At 26.4% G+C, this 27,648-nt stretch overlaps 2 protein-coding genes across 3 annotated transcripts; both read left to right on the forward strand.

Annotated features, from left to right (window-relative positions):
* The first annotated feature begins 564 nt into the window (after positions 1-564).
* LOC112790453 (putative pentatricopeptide repeat-containing protein At1g64310) lies at positions 565-2,508 on the forward strand. The gene has a single exon (XM_025832865.3). The coding sequence runs from the start codon at positions 680-682 to the stop codon at positions 2,342-2,344; it is 1,665 nt and encodes a 554-aa protein (XP_025688650.1). The 5' UTR covers positions 565-679; the 3' UTR covers positions 2,345-2,508.
* Positions 2,509-16,640: 14,132 nt separating this feature from the next.
* LOC112770369 (LOB domain-containing protein 25) lies at positions 16,641-19,222 on the forward strand. Of its 2 annotated transcripts, none has more exons than XM_025814744.3 (2): positions 16,641-16,979; positions 18,303-19,222. In XM_025814744.3, the coding sequence occupies exon 2, from the start codon at positions 18,309-18,311 to the stop codon at positions 18,876-18,878; it is 570 nt and encodes a 189-aa protein (XP_025670529.1). In that variant the 5' UTR covers positions 16,641-16,979; positions 18,303-18,308; the 3' UTR covers positions 18,879-19,222. The 2 variants fall into 2 exon arrangements, with proteins under 2 accessions (XP_025670529.1, XP_025670523.1); XM_025814738.3 differs by having other exon boundaries at positions 16,732-17,037.
* Positions 19,223-27,648: the final 8,426 nt, after the last annotated feature.

Raw genomic sequence — 27,648 nt, forward strand, 5'->3', positions numbered from 1 at the left:
ATAAATACATATTAATTCGAAGAGTACGTACTCAACACTAAATAAAATAAAAAATTCAACAAATACTAAGCGGAAAATAAAAAATCAAAATCACCATATTTTATTAAAGAACGTTTATTCTAAAATAAAAAACACCATATTTTGATTTAAGAACGTTTTCAAATATTAAAACTAAAAGAACTGAAACATGATAATGTTTTCACTTTGTTTTTTTTTAATTTTTTTTCTAAAAACATTTTTAAAATGTTTAATCAATCATGTTTTTATATGCCTTATTTTCATTTTCATCGAAAATAAAAACGGAAACACCCAAACCAACGGACCCTTAATAATTTAGTTATAAATTGTGTTTAAAGATAAAAAAAAAGAGTTACTTGCAAATTAAGCTACAAACTCTATAATATATATAACATCAAATCCTATAGATATAGTTATGATTAATCAATAGTATATATATATCTATAATATATATAACATCAAATCCTATAGATATAGTTATGATTAATCAATAGTATATATATATATATATATATATATATATATATATATATATGAAGAGTTCACAGCAACTATCTGTTAAAATTTAACAAAAACATATACCTTCCATGGTGATATACGTTGAGTTATATTTCCCGCATCTATATCACAACCACTCATTTAAACTTGTTAAGATCTATTGATGTTGATTCGGTTCCATTGGCTTCAATCTGAACTCAGCAACTGCATATGCAAGTCACTTTTGAGGGCTAAGCAGTTACATGCTTTGCTTTTAAGGACCCATCTCTTAGAGGATCCCTTTTATGCAACTAAACTTGTTAGGCTCTATGCTGCCAACAATGACATTCACTCTGCATACCAAGTGTTTGATGAAAGTTCTACAAGAAGTGTCTACCTTTGGAACTCCATCATTCGTGCTTATGCTCAGTCCAGTAGATTTGACAGTGCAATCTCCTTGTTTAGAACTATGTTTGGAGCTGATATAAGCCCTGACAATTACACTTATGCTTGCGTTATTCGCGCGTGCTGCGACAACTTTGATTTTGGCATGCTGAGACTTGTTCATGGAGCTGCTGTGGCTTCTGGGTTTGGAATGGATCCTATTTGCTGCAGTGCTCTTGTGGCAGCATATTCAAAGCTTGGTTTTGTTAATGATGCACATAGAGTGTTCAATGGCATCGCTGCACCCGATTTGGTTTTGTGGAATTCACTGATTTCTGGTTATGTGTGCTCTGGCTCTTGGGAGATAGGGATGCGTATGTTTAACTGGATGCGACATGTTGGGGGGAAGCCAGATGGATTTACACTTGCTGGATTACTTGGTGGGATCACAGATTCTAGCTTGATGAGTATCGGCCAAGGATTACATGGTTTAAGCTTAAAGAGTGGGCTAGATTCTGACTCCCATGTAGGTAGTTTACTGGTGAGTACGTACTCAAGATGCAAGTGCATGGCTTCAGCATATAGCGTCTTTTTCAGTATTTTCCAGCCTGATTTGGTCACCTGGTCTGCTCTTATTGCTGGCTATTCGATGTCCGGGGAGTATGAGAAGGCATTGTTCTATTTCAGGAAATTAAACAAGGGAAACAAGAAGCCTGACTCTGTTTTGATTGCTAGTGCATTGGCTGCTATAGCTCAGGCAGCGAATATAGGACCCGGATATGAGATACATGGTTATGTTATTCGGCATGGATTCGAATCAGATGTCAAGGTCTCTTCAGCTCTTGTAGATATGTATTCAAAGTGTGGCTTCTTGCACTTGGGAACTCGAGTTTTCAGGATAATGCCAGAACGGAATATAGTTTCTTATAATTCCATTATTTCTGGTCTTGGTTTGCATGGATGTGCTTCTGAGTCTTTTAAGATGTTTGATGAGATGTTGGCAAAAGGATTAATGCCTGATGAAGCCACATTTTGCGCTCTCCTTTGTGCTTGTTGTCACGCTGGCCTTGTCAAAGACGGCCGGGAGATTTTCCATCGAATGAAAGATGAATTTCACATCATGGCTATGCCTGAGCACTATGTTTACATGGTTAAGCTTCTTGGCAGTGCTGGCCACTTGGAAGAGGCTTACAAACTCGTTCAGTCCTTATCGGAACCAGTAGACAAGGCCATCCTTGGAGCCCTATTATCATGCTGTAATTCTAGTGGAAATTCCAAGATGGCAGAAAATGTAGCTCAGCAACTTTTTGAAAGTAATCCTGATGATAATGCTTACAGCGTTATGCTTTCTAATATATATGCAGGTGATGGGAGGTGGGACGAGGCGAAGAACTTGAGAGACAGAATAACAGGAGGTCAGAGAAAAATGCCCGGACTGAGCTGGACTGAAGGAAGTTTCTGCTAAAACAAGATAGGGTAAAAATTTGATAGATCCGAAGGTATATTTTTATGTAATAAACAATTCTGTATATTTTTGGCTCCTTGAACATTGTTTTGTTTATGGGGTGTATAAAATTTGGTTAGCAGAATTATTTTTGCTACTGAGATCATTAAGCTCTAATCTTTTAACTTGGTAGAATGTCACTCGAATCTGTGTCAGATAATATGAACATGTTAAGCATAACAGCTTGCATAATAATGACATGGTAACTTGCTTTTCTAGTTTTTTAGATCGAATCAATAGGCAATTTGGAATGTCTCCCGAAGAAAAGAGTTCATAACTTGCAACCTCTAATTGATTGTTCCATCTTCAATGTCTGTACAGGCTAGTGTAAAGTCTAGTTTGAGTCGCATTAGTTGAATGATTGATTACTTTCTGATCTAATCTTCGTTCTTATCTCAGCCTTTGGTCAAATGTCTTTCCAAGTCATGGCACTTTGAATGCAATTCAGCATTTGTTCAGATGCATATTCATGTTATAATGCAATTCAGAATTATGCTCTTGGCATAAAGTTATATAAATTGAAATTCAAGCACAATTTCTAACTTCAGTTGCCTAACTCGAGTGCTGCCTGAATATTTTCTCCTGTTATGAACAAACATTGTGAAGTGTCTTTGTGTTCCCGAATGATCCAAAAGGGATGGCCAAGTTGTGTTGTGTCTGCAATCAATAAAAAATTCTGTGAGCCAGGTAAGTTCTAAACCTTAGCAGTAATTCAATAATTTTGTTTATAGCTGCCATAGTTAAGAGAAAATGAATGCTAGGGAGTAATTGATCTTGAAACTGGTTTAGTATGTTTAACAGATTTATGTGAGGAACTTTTATGATACTAAAGAGCTATTAGTAATGTTAGTTACATTTGAATTCTCGACTTTATGCCATGCTGTTATGAAATCACTTATTTCAAAAGTTTAAGCTAATCTGAGGAGGTGCATAAATGGTTCTATATCTATCACATGCATTGATTGCATTGCACTCATTATGATTTAAGACGGATCATGCTTAAAGTTTATACGCGCTGCATGTTCTCTGTTGTTGCATTTGTCTTGAATTGTTTTAATGCTGCTATATATGCAAGTCTACAAATTTGCATACATTTTTTAGGCTCTAGTGATTTACAAAGTTTCTTGGATTCCTTATAGGTAAGTGTAAACATTCTCCAGATTAATTTGAACTTTTACCTCACTTTTTCAACAGAGATTTTGTTAGTAACACAGAAAACTTACAAAGTGCAATATCAAAACTAAATATTTATGGACTGATAGGCATAAAATCAATACCAAATGTGAAGTGGAAGCAAGGAGTACCATTAATAAGGTTTGAGGTACTCAATTTTCCCTTTATAGATTCATTCAATGTGCAAAATTACAAAATTACCAAGGACATAAATGTCAAGAAATTATTGACTTGTGTTTTCTTGGTATTGTTACTTTGAGCTTTATTACTAGAAACTTGATTAATTTGATGATGATTATTTATATTTTCAAAATTCAAATTCAAGATTTTTAGTTAAAAGATCAAGAAACTTATCATGTTATTATATTTTAACTTGCATGAAAATAATAGGAGCAGCGTGGAGATCAAAATATATATCCCATACATAAATGTGATATGCATAAATGGAGCAACGACTGAGTTGTCTCCGTATGACAGGTTCAAGCTGTGAAATTAGTCGCTAATATAATTATCATGTTAAATTGCCTTTGAGTGCGACCCTTTTCCGGACTTGTGCACCGGACTGCTCTTGGTTGTTAATATGATATTAGTATGATGAACAAGAACACATAAAGCCACTTTTGGAATTCCCACTATAGAGTAAACAATTCATATGCTGAACTTTTCTATAATCCTTTAGATAATTTTACAGAGATGATGATATATTCGAGGCCACTTAGTTGAGTCAACACATTCTATTTCTCTTTTGTTCATTTGATTCCAAAATGCATTTTTCTTTCATTTTCTGTAGTTAGTAAATAGCATTTGGAGATCTATTTGGGACTCCACTCTGATTCTAAAACAAAAAGGTAAGTATTCCAATATCATTTATACCCTTCTTTCTATATGGAAATATCTCTTCATAACATAAATTACTCAAAGGAACAAAAAATGTTGAGTATCATAGTTGGATGAATAAAGAAATCTAATGCAGTTTTTTTTTGTTCTGTAAAAACAAACGAAAAAGCATTTTAGTAAAAGTATGTAATTATCATATTTAGATTCTCTAAAATGAAAAAAATTGGTGAAGTTATAAAGTGAGAGGTTAAACATAATATAATTATAACTTTAATTATATGTGAATCTCATCATTTTAATTTAAAAGTGAATAATCTCTCATTTTATTACTTTACCAACTTTTTCGCTTTAAAAAAACAAAATTTGTAATTGTTATATGTAGTGAACCGTGTTGTAGTTTGGGAAGTATATTGTTACTGCCTCTATTAAATTGTTTCCGATAAAGAATAGTTGTGAGAAAATTTTTATAATAATAGTAATAGTCGTTATAAACATCTTTAGGTAATAGTTTCGATGTCTGGTTTGGACGGTAAGATGGGTAGGTGAGATAGGAGTACCTGCAAGGATATTGATGCCTAAGTTAACAAAAGTATTAGTAGATTGTATAAGATTGGGTTGAAAAAAAATACCTATGTACCAGGGTATTTAAAATAATGGCCGTGTAGAATCATTTCTTGGAGATACCTTATAAAGACCATAGATGTTATTTCTTTATAGAATGGAAGGTTATCCCCCATGTCATAAGTAGTTATTACTTGGGGATAATAATGAGGGAGCATTTGACTTGCTCTTCAAGTCGGGTCGGATACAAGTTTTAATGGCTAGTATTTATATTGTTCTGACCTATACGGATAATAAGGGTGTATATGGGTTAGGTAAAATTGGGTTTGTTTTAACTCAAATTTGGCCCTAAATACATAGCGGGTCTTTTTTTAGACATAATTCGACTTTAGACCCGATGAAACATAAATATTTTCGAGGATCCAAATCCGGTTGAAAACTGGGCTTTTAAAACTTTAACAATAATTTATAAAAAAACTTATTTATGATGTACTTATTTATAAAGAAGAAACTTATTACCGAAAAGTTGATATCCATATTTGAACTTGAATTTGTCTATAAATTTTAATTTGATGTTTTTTTGATCTACTTTCTAATTCAATAAGTATGATTAAAAATAAAACAATAAACTTATAATTAATATAACATAATATTAGAATTAATTTAAAATATATATACCTTTTTTAGTTCTTTTAGAGTGCACATGGATCGAATTAAGCCGGATTCGTCTTGATCTGGATCCGATCCTAAATAATGACCGAACCTATTTTTTGAGACCTGTACTCAACCTAAACCCAATAAAATTACACTATTTCCTAAAATATTCAAGTTAGAGTTGGATCGGACCATGTACACCCGCTGACAAATAAGGCCACAAGACCAATTCTTTTTTTTTTTTGTCTCAGATGGATTAGACAATCTCAATTATAGAGATACACAACACCTATATTACACACTCATCCACACAACACTAAAAGACATTCAACACTTGGCGCATATGCCAAGATTTGAACTCAAGTGGGCGTATTAAAAGGTATATAGTTTTACCAATTGAGCTAATCAAGTCCAATTCTAAACATAGCTAGTCTACCAAGAGAAAAATAGTTCTATAGTCCCAAATATAATTAATTATATATATAAATTGTCTTTTTAAAAAAGATCTTGTTTAGCTTAAAATGTAATTATACATAATTTTTTTAACTATTGTCTTATATTTAATTTTTTTATAAAAAGTCAAAATTTAAAATTTTTAATCATAAAAATTTTAGTATTATATTATTCAATAATTTATTTTTTAGAAATTTAAACTAACAAAAGAGCGTACAAAAATAATTATATCCCCAACGATATTAAACCGTAATTTCTCAATAATTAAGTGATGGGTTGATTATTATAAATCTTGATGAAACTAGGTAGCACATTATTGGGTACATGAGGATAAGTTTTTTTTTTTCCTCAAAACAATTGAATTTCATCCAGCAAAAGTACAAATATTTTTGTATGAGGATGAGATTGTGTTAGCAATTTTGCATGAAACACTATAGTAACTAGATTTAAACTCGTGCCTTGCATAGAACTAAAATGATTAAATTTTATATATAAAAGATTTTTTTAATAAAATTTTTTTTAAAAATTAATATTAAATCTAAATAAAATTGTGAGAACATTATATATTTTAGTATTTGAAAAAATTCATCATCTAATATATATGTTTAGTAAATTTAAATACTATAGTGCAAAAATAAACGTAATAAGAATATAATATTTCAATAATTAAAGGTAACATTCATCCTTTCATGAATCATAATATCATGTATTTTTAATATTATTATTATTATTAAATAATTTTAAAAAATATAAATTATTGAAAAATATAATATATAAGTGACAAAAATAATATATAATTGATAAACACAATTAGATAAAAAAACTTAAAATATTGTAAGAATATTATATATTATAATATTTTAGGAATTCATCACCCAACAATACATATAATGAACAAATTATTTATCAAATCAAAATAAAAAAATTATGGTCATCAATCAATTTTTTTAAAATTGTGCAAAATATTAACAAAGATAAAAGAAAAAGAGTAAAAGACATAAAATTATGTGAGAAAAGATAAAAAAAATATGTGAAATGAATGTTGATTTATATAATAAATATGAATAGAAATGAGAATAAAAAAGTGAATGAATTAAGTTTTATTAATTAAACAATTTATATTTATTAAAGAGAAATAACATTACTACTAAAAGCATAGAGTAACTTACCTAAAAATCAAGAGTAAAAACTAAAAAGGGATCATTAAAAAGTAAGGAAAAACACTAAATTAGAAGAATAAAAAAAAGATAAAAAAAACTATAAAATGATCATTTCACTTAACTGTTTATAAAAAATATTAAAATTTATCTAATATGTCAAGAAGTTATTGTGTTATTACTTAATTTTTCTTTTTATATATTATAATAAATTAATAGATAGATAAATAAGTACATAAATAGAATTTTGTTAATGAAATTTATTCTTCAAAAAATATTAGAATATAGACCATTGATATAAGTTAATAATTTTATACCATATTTATTTTGTAGAATTAAATTATTTAGTATGTAAAATTATTATATTAATGTTAAATTGATTATATAAATGCTATTTTTATAATAATATAAATATAATTCTAAAATAAATAATTTTTTATATTATTATAATAAATAATATAAACTCATTCATCCACCCTAATATTATTTTGTACTCTTCTTTAATATATATATATATATATATATATATATATATATATATATATATATATAACAGTGATGGCAGTGGTAGTCGATAGATTACTAGATTCCAATCCGTTACAGTCTTTGTATTTGGATTGCTCCTAAATTTTGTTGGTCTCTGCTGCATGTCGTATTCTCTTTTCTATCACGGGCTCTCAAATTTTTGCTTGGCCCACCCACCAATTTTGTTTTATGCTGTTTCTTTTTTTCCCTCACAATTTGATGGTAGAGTTATTGTGATCATTGTTGAATTTGGCATTTAGAATAATTGATAAAAATTCATATAGAATCGTTTTTATATAAATTTAATAATTGAGAATTATTTGATAATAATTTAATTAAATTTATTAAATTATTTAATAATTTTTTATTAATAACTTTATATAAAGATAATTATATGTGAATTTTTATTAAAAATGATTATAATAAAATTAGTAGTAGTGACAATTTTTTTGGTAACAATAACATCATAGTTACTAGCTAATTTTTTTAGTTGGTTTATTTTTTTTTATGATAATTATATATTTGTCATTATTATTATATGTTATAATAATAAATTATAGGTTTTTTTAATCATTAAAACGATTTTTTATTGATAATTGTTATAATGGTCACAAAATATAAGACAATCAACGTATATTTTATCGATAAATGTGTTAGGAATTATGTTATGGATTTAGTTAATATGTGTTTTAAGGATATATAATATATTTATTATTAATAAAAAATTTAAATATTTTTATTTAATAAATATAAAATAAATACATTAAAACTTAATTTTTTATATTTTTAATTAAAAAATTTTAGTTTTATTATATTAACATGTGCTCTAAAAGCGCAAGATAGATAAATCCTTATGTTATTATTGTTAAAGTCAAAATATTATCATTAAGAGTGATTTTTGGGTAATATATTAAGAGGTATTGTATAAAAAGTAATGTTACATAATAAATAAATATTATTTTTAGTTAGTACTTGGTCAATAATAATTTATATTTATATTTACAAAAATTTTATATACAAAAAATATATAATTTGTATTTAAATTTATCAAAATTTGTACACATAAATTAATATAATTTGTACTCGTATTTTTCAAAATTTACATTTATAAATTAATAAAATTTATTTATTAAAAGTAATTTAGTGTTTATGCTAAGATAAATAATGACTAAAACTATTAAAAATTATTGATCCGAAGAATTTTTCTTCTACAGATGCTCTCTCTATATTTAGATTTTTTTTTTTATTACATAAGAAAATTATATTGAGAATTTGATGCCTCAATTATCACCTCTAATTTTAAATTATACCTAAAGGCTATGGTATTGGTTGGCACGGCAATGAATGTGACACAAATGATTCTGATAATCTTTCTTTATTAACATAGGAAGGAATCAGAATCCTGTTATAAATTCACTCTTAAGTGTAACACTGATAAGAAACCTTCAACAGATTGGTTTGGTATTAGCTATACATATTATAGTATAGTAGCTATATATATCTAAAGATCTTATTATTTTGTTGAATAATTTAATTATCTTTCCGAAAGTAAGATTGCATAGTTCATATTTGTATATCTCCTTAATGATTAGGGCCAATTTTAATTTAATTAATCATACATACATAAAGGCATCAAAGGCACTCATCGATTTAATTAGTTATTATATCACACACTAAAATGGAACTTGGAACCCCAAAATGAAAAACTCACCACCGCCAAATTCAGATAAAGAAAATCTATGTGTTATTTATTTTATTTAATGTTTTTCCTTTAATTATATATATGGACCAACTAGAAGAAAATTGCATGCATGATGAGAGACTGATACAAGGGAAGAAAAAGGTGATGAGTCTCTTCTTTTTTTTGCCCTAAATTTATTTAGTCTACAATTTTTCTTAAAATCACATATATGCCATAAATAAAGGTTTAATGTTGTTTCTAATAATGATTTATTTACTTCTAAATAAATTACATTAACAACTTACAAGCGAGTTTAGCTACAAAATATTTTGACACTACAAAAAATACGTTCATTTGCGGGATTTTTTTTTTTGAATTTGCAACAATTTTTAACTCCCACAAAATATGTTACGACAGTTTGTTCAACCGACATAATTAGGTGTCCTACAATTTAATTACAAGGGTTTTTGTAAAATCAACGCGATTCCATAAAAAGTTGCGGCGGTTAAATATTAAAAAGCGGTTAAATTATTATTTGAAACCCTCAAGCCGTGAGCCATTTGGGCCTTAGGTCTAATGGTTCTTAAGATGGAAAGTATTCCATTCAAAATTTTAAATTTACTCATTAAATCAGTAGAATTAAAAATTTAAAAATTCAACACAAATTCAACTGTAATTAAATTGGATATAATAAAATAATATATTTATATATCAAATATATAATTTTTAAAAAAAATAATTGTTTGTATTTTTTATTAATTCTTTAAACTGATTAACTGTTAAAAAATCAGATTGATTTGACCGATTAATCAATTATTTGACTGGTTATTTCAATTTTTTTATCGGTTTATTACGAACATTTTTACCCTAAGCCAAACCGGTTGGATAGCCAATTTCCGGTTAATTTAGTCAAACCAGCCGGTTTTGTCGGTTCTCCAAAGAATGGTTCGATTGTCAAACTAATTAGACCTAGCAGAAATGTCCCAAACACAAACTATATTGTTTGATATAAAAAGAAACAGTGGCACTGTAAAAAGTAAAAAGTAAAAAGTGTAATGTACGTACCATATATTATTAGGGTGTAGTAGTGGCATGAACACATTACAAATTCAGTGAACTAGTTGTTATTAATTGGTTGGAGGGATATATATAATTGTGTTGAGTGTATAGTATTTTCTCAGTGTCACATGTTTGTATAGTAAAAATAGTTAACAGTGATATGTTGGTAGCGAAAAGCAGCAACATTATTAATACTGTTAGAAACATATGTAAATAGGATTACCCGTTGGTTCCCACGTGTATATATATATATATATATATATTAATTAATTATTAATATATGAAATTGGAAAAAAACTTCCAAGGAATATATGGAAAGGAAGTATCATCTATGAAATAATATAAGACTCATAATAATCCCTCTCCCAGGAATATGTTGCAATAACGACATGTCATGTCATCTTACATTTATGCACACACACACATATATTTTTTTAATATTATTTAATTTAATTACTCTATTAATATTTATAATTTTATTAAATTTTAATATTTTTTAATTAAATTCTTATATTATTTTTAATTTTATAATTAAATTTTTTTGTATTAAAAATATTAAATTAACAGAATATTACTTAAAAAATATGTGATTATTAATCTAATTAAATTTTTAACTATGATCACATTCAATTTATAAAAAAATATTTCGTTAATTTTAATATATTTTTTACTGATAAAAATTTAATTATAAAATTAAAAATAATATAAAAATATAATTAAAAAATATATATATAAATATTTAATTACAAATTTTATAAAATTATAAAAACAAACAAAATAATTAAACCTTATTATTATTATTTGCTATAAATTCAACATGAAATCAAATTAATTAATTTAAGTGTTCCCAAAAGAAAAATACCTAGTACATGTTCATATTCTTTTAAAGATTGATTAAGTTTTGTAGCATATTTTGTTTGATTGATAATGTGAATACATATTAGTACAAGTTCATATGATGTATGTAATAAAATAATTTTATTTATTATTTTGTTCCATAGATAGATAAAGAAAGAGGGAAAATGGAAAGAAGTGATAGTGAGCACATAGATGAATGAGTTATTTCTGCATTGAACACATGATGGATGATGGAATGGGGTCCGAACATATCTCAGTGAGTAGTGACTTTCAAAGTGTGGAATTGGGGACCTGAATGAATGAATCAATGAATGAATATGATTATTTGTATCATAACATTTTATTTCTTGGGAAAGTGATAAGGACCAAGTTCAGTATCATGTTGTAGTTGTAGTGGTACTGGACCACTTCTCTCTCTCTCTCATGAATATAACATTTTTAATTTTAGCGCAAATATAATTCTAGAAATTAATTTAATAATAAAAAAATTGTGTCACATATTCATCTGCATTTTGTTGATGCAGATGAACAAAGAAGAAGTGTTCTTCTGGAGAAAGAGAAAGTTTGTGTGAGAAGAGAAAAATAGTAAGGATTATGAAAAGATTTTTTTGTATGTGTAAATTTGTTTGTGTTAAAATAGTTTGTAATTTTATGTTAATTCAGACTCTTATTAATACAGTCTGATTAAAAAAAATTTATATTGTGTTTCGATTGTCATTAAAAATTTCTCCTACTTTTTACTATGATAATTTTAGTGCAGTTCTTCTAACTATAAATCTGATCTTTCGTAATCGCTTAAAGCATTTTAAAGTAGATCTTTATTTTATTAAAAAAAAAAGTTAATAAAAAGTAATTGTTTATAGTTTACACTCCTTTTAATTCTCGAATTACTTATCTTTTTATTAAACCACTGCCTCCTTTATATTTTCGGTGTTTCAAAACCAAATTCAGAATTTAGACTGCATTTGTTTTTGAGAACAGGATAGGACAAGACATTGAGAATAAGACAGAATAAGACACTCATAGATAGAGACATAAAATTTTGTGTTCTTGTATTTTATTTGGTGATAAACTAGAACAAATTATGAAAATTTAATTTATTCTCATTTTTTTATTTAAAAAATTTGAGATGAAAAATATAATAATAAAAAAACATAATTATGAAAAATTAACAAAAATAATAAAAAAATGAAAAATAAGTTGTGTCCCTTGTTAGTGTTCATGTGTCCTTCCTGTCAGGATGGACACAAAATACACTAATTCAGTGTCTCTGAACACACGGTCTTTATTCATGTCTCCTCTACCAAATATAATTTTATGTCTCTATGTCCATGTCTCAGTGTCCTGTCTCTGTAAACAAATAAAACCTTATGTATACTCCTATATATATCTCGGAGTTTGCCAAAAGGTATAAAGAATCATAAAGGAATGAGCAACCAACTCATAACAAAAAAGTAGTTAGAATGCAAGACTTAGTTTCTTGCTAACTAAGTCAACATACCCTACTTCTTGTTAATGCTGTGATATCAAATTGTAAACTAACTCACAGATCAATAGATAAAAATATGATGCTCATTTTGTGTTTTCCATCATAATATAAACCCCTCCCCTTTCCCCAAAAAAATTACACAATTATTTAAATGTATGTCACAATATGTCCTACTCTAACATCCACACCAACTACAAACATTCTCAATTAATCAAATCTTTGCCGTGAGAATATTGAATTCCCTATTGGAAGGCCACATGATCCTAATAACAAGTATTCATGGGGCACTATTTAATATTTATATTTATTTGTTATTATTATATATACAAAGAAAATTCCATCTTTGTGTGATTGGGACTGCCATGAAAGCAAAATGTTGCCCCTTTTAGTAAGCAAATAATGAAATTTGCTCTTTATAAGATTATATTATCTTAGGCTAATCATTGAATCACCAACTACGCAATCTTTCTTGCCGTTTTTCCATACACTTAAATTTAATTTTTAGCTATTTTATATACATTGAATTTATTTAATTTTAAGAAACACATATGATGGATGATTAAATGTACACGTGGCTATCACATGTTTTCACCTACATAAATTAAATTATGATTGGTATTAAAGTTATTAAAAAATAATTTTTTAAATATATGTAATAAATGTGTTAAAAAACTATATTCATTTATTTTATAATTTTTTATATTAACAATATTTGTAAATAAAATTCTATTTGTTAATTACCTATATATGTTTTGATTTCTCTGTTGTAACAAACTATCTAGGTTGTTTGATAATTAATAACATTAACTTACCACATTTCTTATAACGAAATATATCTTTACCACATTTTTCATAGTTGAATATATCTTTATTCGACTAACCCTAAACCCCAAGAATAAAAAGTATTATATAAATATAAAAAACTTGAAATTTTAATAAAAAAGTAAACTATTATTTTTAATTATGAATAATTTGAATATTGAAAATTTTAATCATTAAATATGTAATAAACTAATAATTAATATCCATCATCAATTATGTTAGTTCGACAAAATTATCCAAAATAATTAACTTTTAAATTGGGTACTTTTGTGAACATCTTTATAACTTTGTCAAATTAATACAATCTTTGAAGTTTGGATTGTCTTTTTTATAGTTAGAATAATTCTCAATGTTTAAGTAATTCATAATAAAAAATGATAATTTATTATAATAAAACGTTTTTTTCCTTCCTTGACATAACATATTTGTTAACCAAATTTATTTTGCATATAGTAATCAGAGAAAGTCTAGGGGCTCAGCAACTTTTATATTTTGTGGTCAGCACTTAACCATTAAAAGAAAGGTGAGTGATCTCTCACCATTGGATGGTCAATTGATGTAATCTTACACCATTAAAAACATGATTGATGGCCAATTGATGGTTACAAAACACAAAAATTGCTAGCCCTCTAACACTCCTCTAGTAATTAATAGAAAAAGTTAGAGATATAATTATTTATACGTCTAATTTAGTTTTTTTACGAAATCTTTCAATCTCGTAGGGTAAGGACTAATTTTTACATATCCGTTCTATTTAAGGGTTTGTTATATGTACAAGATAGAATTTAAATCTTCGACACTTACTTAAACAGACTAATAAACTAATTACTAAACATACTTGATCATGAAGTTTTAGAAATTAAAATTTTTCTTAAAAATATTGAATAATAATATAATATAATGATTAATTGCTGCACAAAAATCCAATTGCATCGATCACTGCCTCAGGTGCTAATAAAAAAGATGGCCGTACAATTACAAACATACGCATAACGCATTTAGAAAATCTAGGAATGCATTCTACAGAAGAAGACACTGATGAGGCAAATCCCTAAGCATTCATCAATAGCTACCTACTAACCTAGTGTATGTTACACTATTAGGGCTTTTCTCTAAAAAGAGAGTTACAACACACAAATTTTGATTCTTTTAATATTTTTTTTATGTATTAAAAGGTATTAAAATCTTCAAGAAAAAAAATTGTTGAACTCCATGTTCCAATTCTATAATCCTCTATCAACAATTTTTAATTTTTAGAACAAATTATTTTAGTTTATTATCTAACGGCATGGCAGTAATAATAATTGATTAACTAATACATTTTTGTGATAATTTAAATTATTAAACTAAAACTACCGGGTATTAAAGTTAGCAAATAATCATTATTTGCTTTTGCATTTATTTAATTTATAAATGTGGCACAATTCCGATATTGTTGTGTGCTAGTAGTAATTTTGACTACTTTCTTATTGTGTTTGCTTTTGCATTTATTTATTGAATTTTTTAATAAGTATCTTAGGAAATATTGTTAAAAATATAAAATTAAAAAAAAATTTAGCTAACACATATTTTAAGAATATAAATTAAAATTATTATTAATATAAATTTTAAACTTTTAATTTAAAAATAAATAATAAATACATTAAAATTTATATTTATATTTTTTATATAAATATTTTTTATTAATAATTTTAACTTTTACTCTTAGAACACATTCTATCTAATATAAATTTCTTTTGTTCTAACACAGATTTGTATGAGCATTAATAACGGCCCTTTCCTTAGTGGACTTGACGGCTTGACCTTTTTTAAAATATAATATGTTTGATTATTTCCTTCCAAAAGTATAATTTCGGTGCATTAGTTATAGTAGAGGGAATGAGAATCAGAAAAATCCTTTTTACTTCATCATCGGACATTTTAGTTCTTTCACATTTATGTGTGGATGGATGAAATAAAATATAAACATAAAAGAAAATTCAAGCCCTAATTTTTAATTAATATAAAAATTAATCGAGCAGTAAATAAGACAAATGCTAATGCATTTCGAAAAAAATAAAAAATATAATACTTTTTGAAAATTACCTTATTATTAAAAGTAAAAAAAAAATCTTAAATCCTAAATTTTATATCTTAAACTTTAAATCTTAAGTTTAGATTTTAAATTTAAATTATTAATATAAACTATAATAAATAAAAATTAAAATTTATTTAATTACTAAAGGATATAACACTCGTTACTTAATAAATAACATTAAAAAATGAGCCGGTAAAAAAAATTATCTATTCGCAAATGGTTATTTGGTCCCTAATAAGAAAAGCTTGTATTATTATATGAGAGGCAGTTACAGTTTTGTAAGTTGGATTAATTGAATTTATTATTGTAATATTCAAAAAGCAATAACAAAATTAATCTCATGATATCATGCTACTAATACTTTTCTTAAACCACTAGAAACAAGTTATTCATGATAATAGAAAATTAAGTAACATAAATAAATAATTTCATTAATTTTAAACACAATGAAAAGAGAATAATTGAGATGTTAGTTCCTCATCAAATAATACTATTCTTAAAATAAAAAATCTAGAAATTAACTATAACATAAGTTAACTCAAGTTAAACTTTTATATTTTTAGTTTTGAAATTCGAAAAATTAGGATAGTAGGAGGTTGTTTTTTCATTTTATACCAGACTTTCTATTTAACTAACTTGTATTGGTCGAGTAGTCAGTTCATTCGTCCACTTAAACAGGTGTCGAGGGTTTAAATCCCACGTTGTGTATGCAGCAATCTATTGGCCAGTAGCAGATCCTTAAACGAAACTCCGATCTGCAACAAATTAATTTTTAGCCTATCGAATTAGGAGATATCATAAACAAACAGACCTCCTATTTTTTAACTAATTAACTCTAATTAACTACACTTCTAGTTGATTTTTCTAAAGGAACCGTTCTTAAAAATAAAAAAAGCATCCTCACATTTATTACCTTTGTCTTTTGCATCCATTCCTTTCTCCATCCACTCAATGATGTTTTTCCTTCCCTCATCTTATTATGCTATCACCTTTTGCCATTTAGTAGTTATATCAATGTTCATTCACTACTCTCTCTCTTAGCTTCTTTCTCTCTCATATCCAATTTGCTTTCTTTCTCTCTTAGTAGCTTGCAATAAATTAGGGTTTCCTCTTTAAGGGGGTGTATGTGCTTCAATTCATTCTCTCTCTCTTTCATTGGATATTTTGTCTTGTGAGGGTAAAATAGCATAGCTTCTGAATTGAAGGATCTCTCTCTCTCTCTCTCACACAAGGGAAAAATAAAATAAAAGGTACTTCCCTTTTAGTTTATCTGATCAAGGAAAAAACCTATACATACATCACAAACAGGTAAAATCATGTTCATCTATATAGCTATATCTATATTGATTATTTATTTATTTTTTTTCATTATATATACATAGTTCTTCTTTTCTCTGTTTTGGTTCTTCCAAGTAAAGTTATTATATATAGACAACTTGGATCCTTTTCAGGAATCACTGTTTAGGGCTTTAGGAAACACAGTTTTATAATTTCACCATGAAATTATGACTTTAATTATTTTCACTTCACTTCACTACTTTGGTCATGCATCATAGTTGAATTCCAGAAGAAATTAAAGATAAAGTGTTCTTGTCTACATGTACTATTTTGTAAGCTAAGGCTGTTTCTATGATGAATATAGAAGAAAAATAAAACAAGAGAAAATTAATTTTAAAAAATTCAGAAATTCAACTAATTATTAATTAAATTACCGGGACAAGAAAGAATTTAGATGACATTTTATATGAAGAATTCTTCAATGTTTTTTTTTTTTACTCTCATGGATTGAAAAGTGAAGAGAGAAAGTAAAGAAGGAAAAATATTAAAAAAAAAAGAAATTAAACAAAAATAAAGGTTGTCAAAGAAAAAGGAGGATAAGATAGTCATGTATGAAGATATATATAATATAAAACTAGTAAAGTGTGACAACTAATCCTATAAAGTCTCCAAGTATTTGTGTATTGGGAAGGTCCTTATGGAAGATTTTGGAAGAGGTTGATTTAGGTTTATATTGTTTATAAGATCAAACTAAAACAGAATTCAAAATTTAAGTCTTTTTCTGAATTTTTTAAATATTTAAAAATGAAAATTTTGACACTTTTTCTCTTTTCTTTTTCTTAAAAAAAATTGTTGATTTTTACATCAATATTCAATAATAAATAAAAGTTAAATTTTCTGATTAGGTATAATCAGAATGACCACACAAAATAAACAAGATAGTAGAAGAAAAAAAGATAAAGATAGAGTGAGATCTAATGTTTTTAACTAATTAACCAGGTTTATAACAAATTTTGAAACTGAAACTGCTTACTGGAGAGAACAAATTACTAATTTCTAATTAATTCATTTAAAAAATTGAAAATAAAAGGACATGATTTTAATATTAAAAAAAATAATATTGAGATGATGGATATTATTTCTAACCTTTGCAATACTTTTATACCTTTAAGTTACTCAATCACCTCCAAGCTTTTTTCTTGAATCTTGAAGAAGAAAAAAAGAATGAGACAAATAAATTGTTGTTATATATACTCATTCCATTTTATGAAAAATCTCTTTAATTTCTCATGCAGAGAAAAATGGCATCATCAAGCTCTTACAACTCTCCATGTGCTGCTTGCAAATTCTTGAGGAGGAAGTGTTTGCCAGGATGCATCTTTGCACCTTACTTCCCACCTGAAGAACCCCAAAAATTCGCCAATGTTCACAAGATCTTCGGCGCGAGCAATGTCACCAAGCTTCTCAACGAGCTTCTGCCTCAGCAGAGGGAAGACGCAGTGAATTCCCTCGTGTACGAGGCAGAAGCTCGTGTGAGAGACCCTGTTTACGGCTGCGTTGGCGCCATCTCTTACCTTCAGAGACAAGTCCAGAGACTTCAGAAGGAACTTGATGCTGCCAACGCGGATCTTCTTCGCTACGCTTGCAACGAAATCCCTCCTCCACACCATCATGTCCCAACCTTGGCACCACCATTAACTCCCACAATTCATCATCAACTCACACAAAGGCACTTTGGTGGTGCAAGAATTGGCAATGATCATGGAATTGGATTTTATAGGCAATCTCCAACCACTTATTCCTTCCCTTATTCTCTTCCATGGAATGAGGACATCAATGGTGGAGGAGCAGAAGGAGGAGGTAATTTATGATCATGATGATGATCATTATGAAAACTACTATGTTTTTTGCAATGTTGTGTCCATCTTCTAGGGTTGGCATAGCATGGCATGGTATGAGGGTATTATATATCTATCTATATAATAATAAATAATAATAAATAATAAATAATTATATGGTCCTCTATATATCTATCTATATAGCTATGTATGTAGCCTCTCTTGGACTGTTGTGGCTATGGTGGTAACTATTGTTTTTTCTCTAAATAATTTCATGATTTGGTGGCTTTTGAAACATGTAATTGTTTTGAAGACCTACCAATAACTTTATTTAGGTATTATATATATTATCATGAATAATAGTCTTTCTAAAATCATTTTAAGTGTAGCCTAAATAAGTTGTTATATGTATGTAAATGATCACATTCACATGCATATAGATAGTAATTAATTAATGTATGTGTATTTATTTTAATTTGTGTATTAATTAATTATTCAGTGCAACTCTCTATAGTCTATAGGCATATGCAGTGTGCATGCGCATGGAGTTGACATTCTCTCTCATTGTTTATTATGATTAAGAATAATAAATAAATAAATAATTTTTATGAAAAAAAAAAGAGCATATATCTATATAATAATTTATATATATCAATAATATATAATTATAATAATAAGGTTACTTGATTCTAAAGCCTAACTCTACGGGTTAGACACTTTGTAGTCCATGCTTGCCCTATATATATTCCTGCCTTTTCATTCCCACGCTATGGTCTTATTATGGACCACCCTGTAATTTTATCCTTTTTAATTTTTATTAATTTTTTTAACTTAGTTATTATCCCATTTGTTATGGCTTTCTTCAAAACCACTGAGTTCAATATTGTTTTTGCTTTCTCAATTACCTGAGTTGGTAATAATAATAGTGAAATTTCCTTTAGCTTAAATAAACCTTATAATAATAGTTCTAAAATAGCTTTTTATTATTTTTTTTCATATACAAAAAGTCATACATTTCTATTCATAACTATTGAATAACAAGTATAAACAATTATTTTTTAATTAATTAATATTAATCAATTATTTCATTATTTATTTATTTATTTATTAATTTAGAATTTAAAATCTAGAATTTATAATTTAAAATTAAAAAAAATTGATTAATATCTTTTGCTGATGTCTAAGATAACATAAAAAAAATCAAATGTACAAATGTTTAAGTAATTTTAACCGTTGATTTAATTAATATATATTTTATAATTGAGATCAACAGTTACTGAAACATTGATATTTTAGATATACTTAAAATTCGTCGAATAATATGAGCTAGTTGATATATATGGAGTATGAGTGTGAGTATGAGGGAGATATTGATGATGACGAGGTTAGTGATTGTTGGAGAAAATGTCACAATCAAGGACACAGAAGAAGAAGAAGATATTGAGATTGAGTTAGAGTTGAAAGTGCAAGTTTGGGACTCAGAAGTCTCAATCTTTCTCATGTGGATACAGTAGTTGGCATTGTAAAAAGTCATAGTCTTTTACATCAAAAAATCTCTTTGGGTATTGGGGATAATGGATCATATCATCAACTCAACTAACAGCAAAATTCAGCAGTGTTTTCTCTGAACTTGTGTCTCTTTCTCTCTCTTTCAATTTCCAATTACTTAGCTTCCTTTGAATTGTAGTTTTCATCATCTTTTTTTTTTAATTAAAAATAAATAATAATCTCAAGTTTTTTCCCGTGAGACTGAGACTTATTAGATCCACCACTCTCTGATTCAGGTTAATTTTATTTATTTATTTATTTACAATTAAAATAAAATGTGTGATGAGGAACAGTCACTATCTCATTGGATTCAATACCCTAAAGCAGTAGTAGTTCATGCTTAGGGTTTCAGCTTTTATTATAATATTTCTTTATTTTAATTATTTTTTTTTTGTCTCTCTTCCAATTAGAAGTACTCTAGAGCAATAGCAATAGCAATCTCTATCTTTGAAACTGTTGCTATCAACAAACAACATTGCAGTGTGTCAAACAGTGAGATATATAGATACATACATACATAGATAGATACACAAAACCCTTTCCCTTCTCTCTATCTCTTTCTCTTTTCATAAACTATGCAGCTACATTCACATATCTACCTACTTGCATAATAATAATAATAATAATAATAATAATAATAATAATAATAATAATAATAATAATAATAATAATAATAATTATTATTATTATTATTATTATTATTATTATTATTATAATAAGACAAATTTTTTAGTGTCTATAAATTTGGTGTGAAAATTGCGGAACTTATCTTTTTATAATAAATTTTAAATATTTAAAAATAATTTATTTTTATATTTTTTAAATTAAATATTATATTTTCTCTCTGTTTAATAAATTAGATAAATATATATTCGCACCATAGCATGCACAGTTAATAATAATAAATACTGGACTAATATTTTTTTAACAATCAAGTATGCGTTACCTATTTTATTAATTAAAAAATAATTTAAATACATAATTAATTAGTAACAACTGTATTTTTATACAGACTTAAAAAATATTTAGTATATGAATAATATTTTTTGTAATAATAATAATAAATATTGTGTAGCTTTCTTATTATTAATTTTGAGAAATAAACGTATTATGAGTAAATATTAAATATAGTTTGGGGATTTGAGAGGTGAAGCAATGAGATTCCTAGAAGTTTCAGTAGCAGAATTGAATTCAAAATCCAAGAAGAAAAATTATATAATATAATAGGGTTAGGGTTTAAATGAAATAAATAAAAGCAAAGGAATTGAAGCATTTACTTGCAAGTTCAGCAGCATTTGCGCAAAAAAAGGAAAAAAAAAAACTTTGATCTGAAAGTCTATTCCAAAAGCAAGCTGTCATTTCAATACATTCTTCAAATGTATGTTGAAGTTAAACAGTTTTTGTTGTATGTTGTTGTTTAATTTATTTTGGGAAAGAGAAGCAAGAAAACATTGTTCTTCAGATCATCAAATTATCCTTATTTTCTTCGTGTAAAATAAATTAAATAATAAATATTTTGACTACTTTAATTTTGTCAGCGCACACACATAGCATCACTGCCACTCTGAACAAACAGAGATCAATAAATCAGAAACATCCTCCTCAGTGATATTGATGCAAACACTAAAGCTTAAATTGTTGGCTAATTTTTTTTATATGAAAAAAATATTAGTATTTTTGTTAAAAATTGAATAATTTAGTGTAATTACGTATGGGTGAATTTTATAGGTAGAGAGTCAATACATAAGGTGTGTGTTGGACATATATCATCATTATAGTAATATGCAAAAATACATATTGAACACATATTAATATTCTAGTCAACACACAGAATATGTTAACATCTTTTCTACGTATCCTAAATACTATAATACACTTTAAATATCAATATTAAACCAAAATACTATCTTCATTTCCGTATTAAAAGTAATTTCTATAAATTGTTTGTCTTTGTCATACAAAGTTCTTTTTTTTTTAATATGTTTCGGTTAAGTATAATTCTTACAAATAGTAATCTACACTTTTTATGTGATATTTTTCCGTTTTAAACTAAGTATTTTACCTTTTATTCTTAAATAATTCTTATGGTATTCGACTAAAAATTAATTTGTCATAAATTTAACTTTAGATTTGTTTAAAAATGTTTCATTGATTAATGAATTGCTTTATATATAAAATTAAATTTAAATTTTCGAAACTTATTTAATAAAAAAAAATTGAATTACGTATTGAAAAATTAAGTATTTTTGTTTTTTTAATTCTTTATATTTATTGAAATATATATATCTTGATAAGATAAAATTAATTATCAAGATACGCTAATTGTTTAAAAAATTTAAGAAGTGGAAAATTAAGCCGCACTTAACTTTTCTTGAAGAAAAATACTTAGATTCCTATACAACAACAATAACAAAAAAATATACTAAGATTCCTAAACCTTCTTCGGCATGGTTATTAAAGACTTTTTTGAATAAAAAACTGATTGAACTCAACTAGAATTTATAATATATAAATAAATTGAATACTCTAATCGAAAGTGATTACAATTATAGCCAGTTGAATAAAAATGATAAATATAAAATCTAAAACTAATTTTAAAACTAAACAAATCAATTTAAGTATTAAACTTAAATTTTTATGACAACAAAACTTATTATACATCAAGAAAAACCTGCATTTGAAGTAGAATCCTTTTAACATTGTCATCAAACCCTAATAACCAAAAAAAAAAATTAAATGAGACTTGAGTTAAGGATTAGTGGTAACAATAGGTAGGGTAGTAGAGTATAATTTTGACTCAATGCTAATTTTATCTGGGAGTTAAAAATAATACAACCTTTTATTCACGGGTATTCAACTCTATTTGCAGATTTTTATAAGAAAAACACTGCTGTAAAGATTTATTTTATACAAATTATGTTTCTATAGTTAAAAATAGCTGCACAGGTATATCAACAATGACATACACTAATATTATTAAATAATAATTTGTATGGTTTAAAATAAAATTTGTATTCTCTGTATGAATTTATATCTTTACTCTATAATTGACTTTTTTATAAATATACTATATTATTATATAACCTAATAAATAGGTAAATTAAAAATTTAATATCAATAATACAATCATCTCACAAATAACATAATTGTCTCATAAATAATATAATTATTAAATATTTAATTTTATATAAATTTTTTGTTTAAATTAATAACACAAACACAAATAAAATCATTATAAATTTATGTAGTATTTTATTTACTGCAACAACCCCATTATTAGTCCTATAACTTAAGATACAATATCATTATTATCATTTATAGTTTAATTATTAATTGATAATCTTAATTAAATATGTAAATTAAAAAAAATAATAAATGAATACTCGTATGGTGTAGATGGTATCGTATGTTATGGTATGTGGGGGGATGAGGTGAGGCAGCTTTTGTGTGGACCTCGAGATGAGCAATGGGCTTGACTTTATCTTTCTTGGAATTTTTTGGTGAACCAAATCTCTTCCATCATCACAATATCTCCCCTTATTTCCGTCTAGTCCCTTTTAATTGCCTATGCCTCCCGTGTTAATTATATAGAAATAAAAAGAAAATATTTAGTTTGGTATTCAAAGTTACATTCGAGTGTCAATTTAGTTTTTAAAATTTCAATTGTCTCAGTTTAATTCTTAATTTTTTTAAATTTAATCACGCTAGTTTCTGTGGTAGTTTTCGTCACATAGTCAATTGAAATAATTGAAACTTTAATGACTAAATTAAGGCTCGAATATAATTTCAGAGATCAAACTGAGTATTTTTTCGAAAATAAATGGCCGATAAAGGATGATTTTTGTAACAATGAATAAAAATACTTTTTGTGACACTTCTTCACTGTTACTAATAATTTATATGGAAATAAATGAAAAAAATTGATGTACATAATGATCAGAGAATGAATATAAATGAGCAAGTAACAAGTAGTGTAATGAATCATAATAAAGCTAAGAGAGAGATATATACATTATTATTTTTGTGTGATGGCTCTAGCTAGCTATATGAACTGTTAAGGGTCAGGGAAAAGTGAGAATAGCAATCAGATTTTGTTGTTGTTTCTCTGAATGAATGCAATAGTTATATATACAATTTTCAGAATAATCCATCAAAATTAAACCCATCATCAATAAGCTATCTTCAAACGTGGAAAAGAAGAAAGGAGGCAGGTGAAAAATGGCAGAAAGGACAAAGAAGCTAAGAGAAGATGCATGTGAAGGTGATGGAGAGTGTTGGGGGGGTCCTATCCCCTCTTCCCCTATTCAAACAAGCCCCCACACCCAAATTCTTTATGTCCTAATAATATCATGTGGTCTACAACACTTGTATCTTCTCTTCTTGTATCATTGAGAAGAAAAAATAGTGAACATTATTCAACTTCTTCTTATTTGTTCTAAAATCAATACTAGAAAATACCAACTTACCGACAAATTTTTTTAGTGACGGAATTTAGTTGTCGGAATTATCAACGAAATTTGCGACGGATTTTTTGTCGGAAAAAACGAAAAAATTCGTACACTAAATATTCTTAATATTTGTACGAAAATACGGGTTATTATTAATTAATAAAATAAGAAAAATATGTGTTGATTGTTAATAAAATATAATGTCATTAAAATAGTATTTATTATAAAAAAATGTACACGTAATAAAATTAGTTATTTTTTAATTAAATCTTAGTATAACTTTATTTAGACTATTAATTTTTTAATATTAAATAATGAAATTGTGTGTATTTTTTTTTATGAAAAAAAATTAAGTGAATTATTCCAAGGTATTCAACACACCACAATTAAAAACACAGGATAAGTAAGATAGATAGATTCTCAAATTTAATGAATGAGCAAAAATAACAATAGAAAGGATCCAAACATTTGTTTGCCTTTGACTGAAGGTCAAAAAGCAAATTATTTTTTGATGTTGAAATATCATTATGTATGTATAATTGATCCATGTTGAAATATATCAACAGTGAAAATAAGAAGCCAAAGAGGTAGCAAGCAATGTACTTTGGTTATTGGGGTGGTGTGAATATAAATGAATATTGTGGTCAACAGAGACAAAGGAGTGTATTGTGAAGCTAATAGTATTTCTAGACAGTCATTGAGACAAGTATACGTGCACATATGATGTGTCAACCTCATTTGAGTCTACCAAAAATATTCCAACTTTCAATCAATATTCAAACTCTTTCAAACACTAGTAGTGATGTAATCCAACCTCACCATTCAACATTCAACATCACCATATAGCCATATAATAACTTTAATAGTTTAATTTTGGTGTACCGATAGTTTAAAACAATTTATATAATTGTATAATTATATTTATTTTTTTAGTGACAGTTATTTATGAGGTTCATGTAAAAAATAGTTATTATTATTAATATAACTTTATGTGATTAAAATATATATAAAATTATTTTATACTGATAATATATTAAAATTAAATTCATAAATTTTAATCCTATAACATGCACGTAATTAATTAAACATATATATAGTAAGAGAAGAATTTTAAATATTTTAAAAATATTGGTATTCTAATAATTTTAATTATTAACTTTAATTTTATATATATTTAACAATTAAAATCTACGGATAAAATTATTGAAATATTAATACTATTAGGATCGGATATCTAAAATTTTTCAATAGTATATACTTACAAGTTTTTCTTTTTAAATATTAATTTAATTTAGATGAATTAATAATATATAAAAATGAAACCACATACAAGAGAAGAAAGGGGGTAATGGCCTCCCCAACCATCAATTATTAATTTTAGAAAAAAAAATATTTTTTTAATAAAATTATTAATTTAATTATAATAATTATAGGACTATTAATTCTTTATATATATATATATATATAACTAGGGATAATTCTTATGTATTCCCTCAAACATGTATACAGTTGCTCAGGTTAAATAGTTGACTGAATAAAGAAAAGAACAACTAGGAATATAATATTAACAAGTGATACAAAAATTGTTATATATGGGGGCATAAGAAAAAGATAGACCTAACAAATTCTTAGTAAAGTTACAATTAATTATTATAATTTATTTCATATGCATCAATCTTTAGATCATTCTAAACTTAGTGGGACAAGTGCGCTGCCTCTAAGAATCAAGCAAACCATGCTTATGTCAGTGCATCGAATCTAACATAATTAATAAAATTAAATGAAATTAAGAGTTAATTAGTTCATTTAGGAATCATATGCACAAGATATATATTAATTAATCTTCAAACATCATTGCCCATATCTAGTGATATCTACTCTTTTTTCCTTACATCTTTTGAGTATATAGTATTATTAATAATTAATTATTAATTATAAAATAATATTCTCTTAAAAAATTGAATTCTAATTGATAGGGTTCAGATTTAGGTATACGTTGCCACATGCACAAGTTCTATAAAGTTTTTAATTTGAAGTGTCTGAAGAGCACGGGTTACTTTATCTAATCTTTCTTTAATTACGACCTTAATTAATTACGATTATTATTTTAATCTAAAAGTTATTAACCTACAAGATTTCCAATAATGATGATGGCCATGATGGCAGCCACTACTACTACTACTTCTGTTCTAAACAAGAAAATTAATTAAACCTATGATTAAGGGTCAAAGAGATGCCCTCATTCCATTCTTTTCCTTTTAATTTAGTTTCCCTTTTATCAAGATGAATCATTCTTTCGTTGCTTACGCATATATGCTTCCCTTTTTCATTCCTCTATCTCTTTTTTTCTTTTTTCCTTTTTAAATGTATATATTATCAAGAACAATGTTAAATGACTAATAAGTATTTTTTACTAATATTTGACTAATTTATTTTAAATATTAAAGACTAAAGATTAAATTTTAAATTTTAATAATATAAAAAGACAGAAATTCATGTGCAGTCGACTTTACATGAAGTTTATAATTGAGAGCCGTTAGATAATTTGACTGATTTGACTAAATTTTTATCTAACAGTTTTCAGCTATCAACTCTACGTGAAGTCAATTGCAGCTAAATTTTCATCATATAAAAATAAGATATTAATCTAAAATATTAACTAATAATGATAAAAAATATTGGCTCCTAATATACATTTTTGTATTATATATCAATAGCACCCTTTGAAACTTTAAAGGGTATGCAATTTCTTATGCAAGGATATTATTGTTAATTGAATCATGTAACGGATCGGATATAATTACAAG

Source organism: Arachis hypogaea, chromosome 3, assembly GCF_003086295.3.
Source record: "Arachis hypogaea cultivar Tifrunner chromosome 3, arahy.Tifrunner.gnm2.J5K5, whole genome shotgun sequence".
NCBI lineage: Eukaryota > Viridiplantae > Streptophyta > Magnoliopsida > Fabales > Fabaceae > Arachis > Arachis hypogaea.

Bases quoted from the DNA above. Each gene is read 5' to 3' on its own strand.
- LOC112790453 (XM_025832865.3), top strand. From the start codon at position 680: ATGTTGATTCGGTTCCATTGGCTTCAATCTGAACTCAGCAACTGCATA.
- LOC112770369 (XM_025814744.3), top strand. From the start codon at position 18,309: ATGGCATCATCAAGCTCTTACAACTCTCCATGTGCTGCTTGCAAATTC.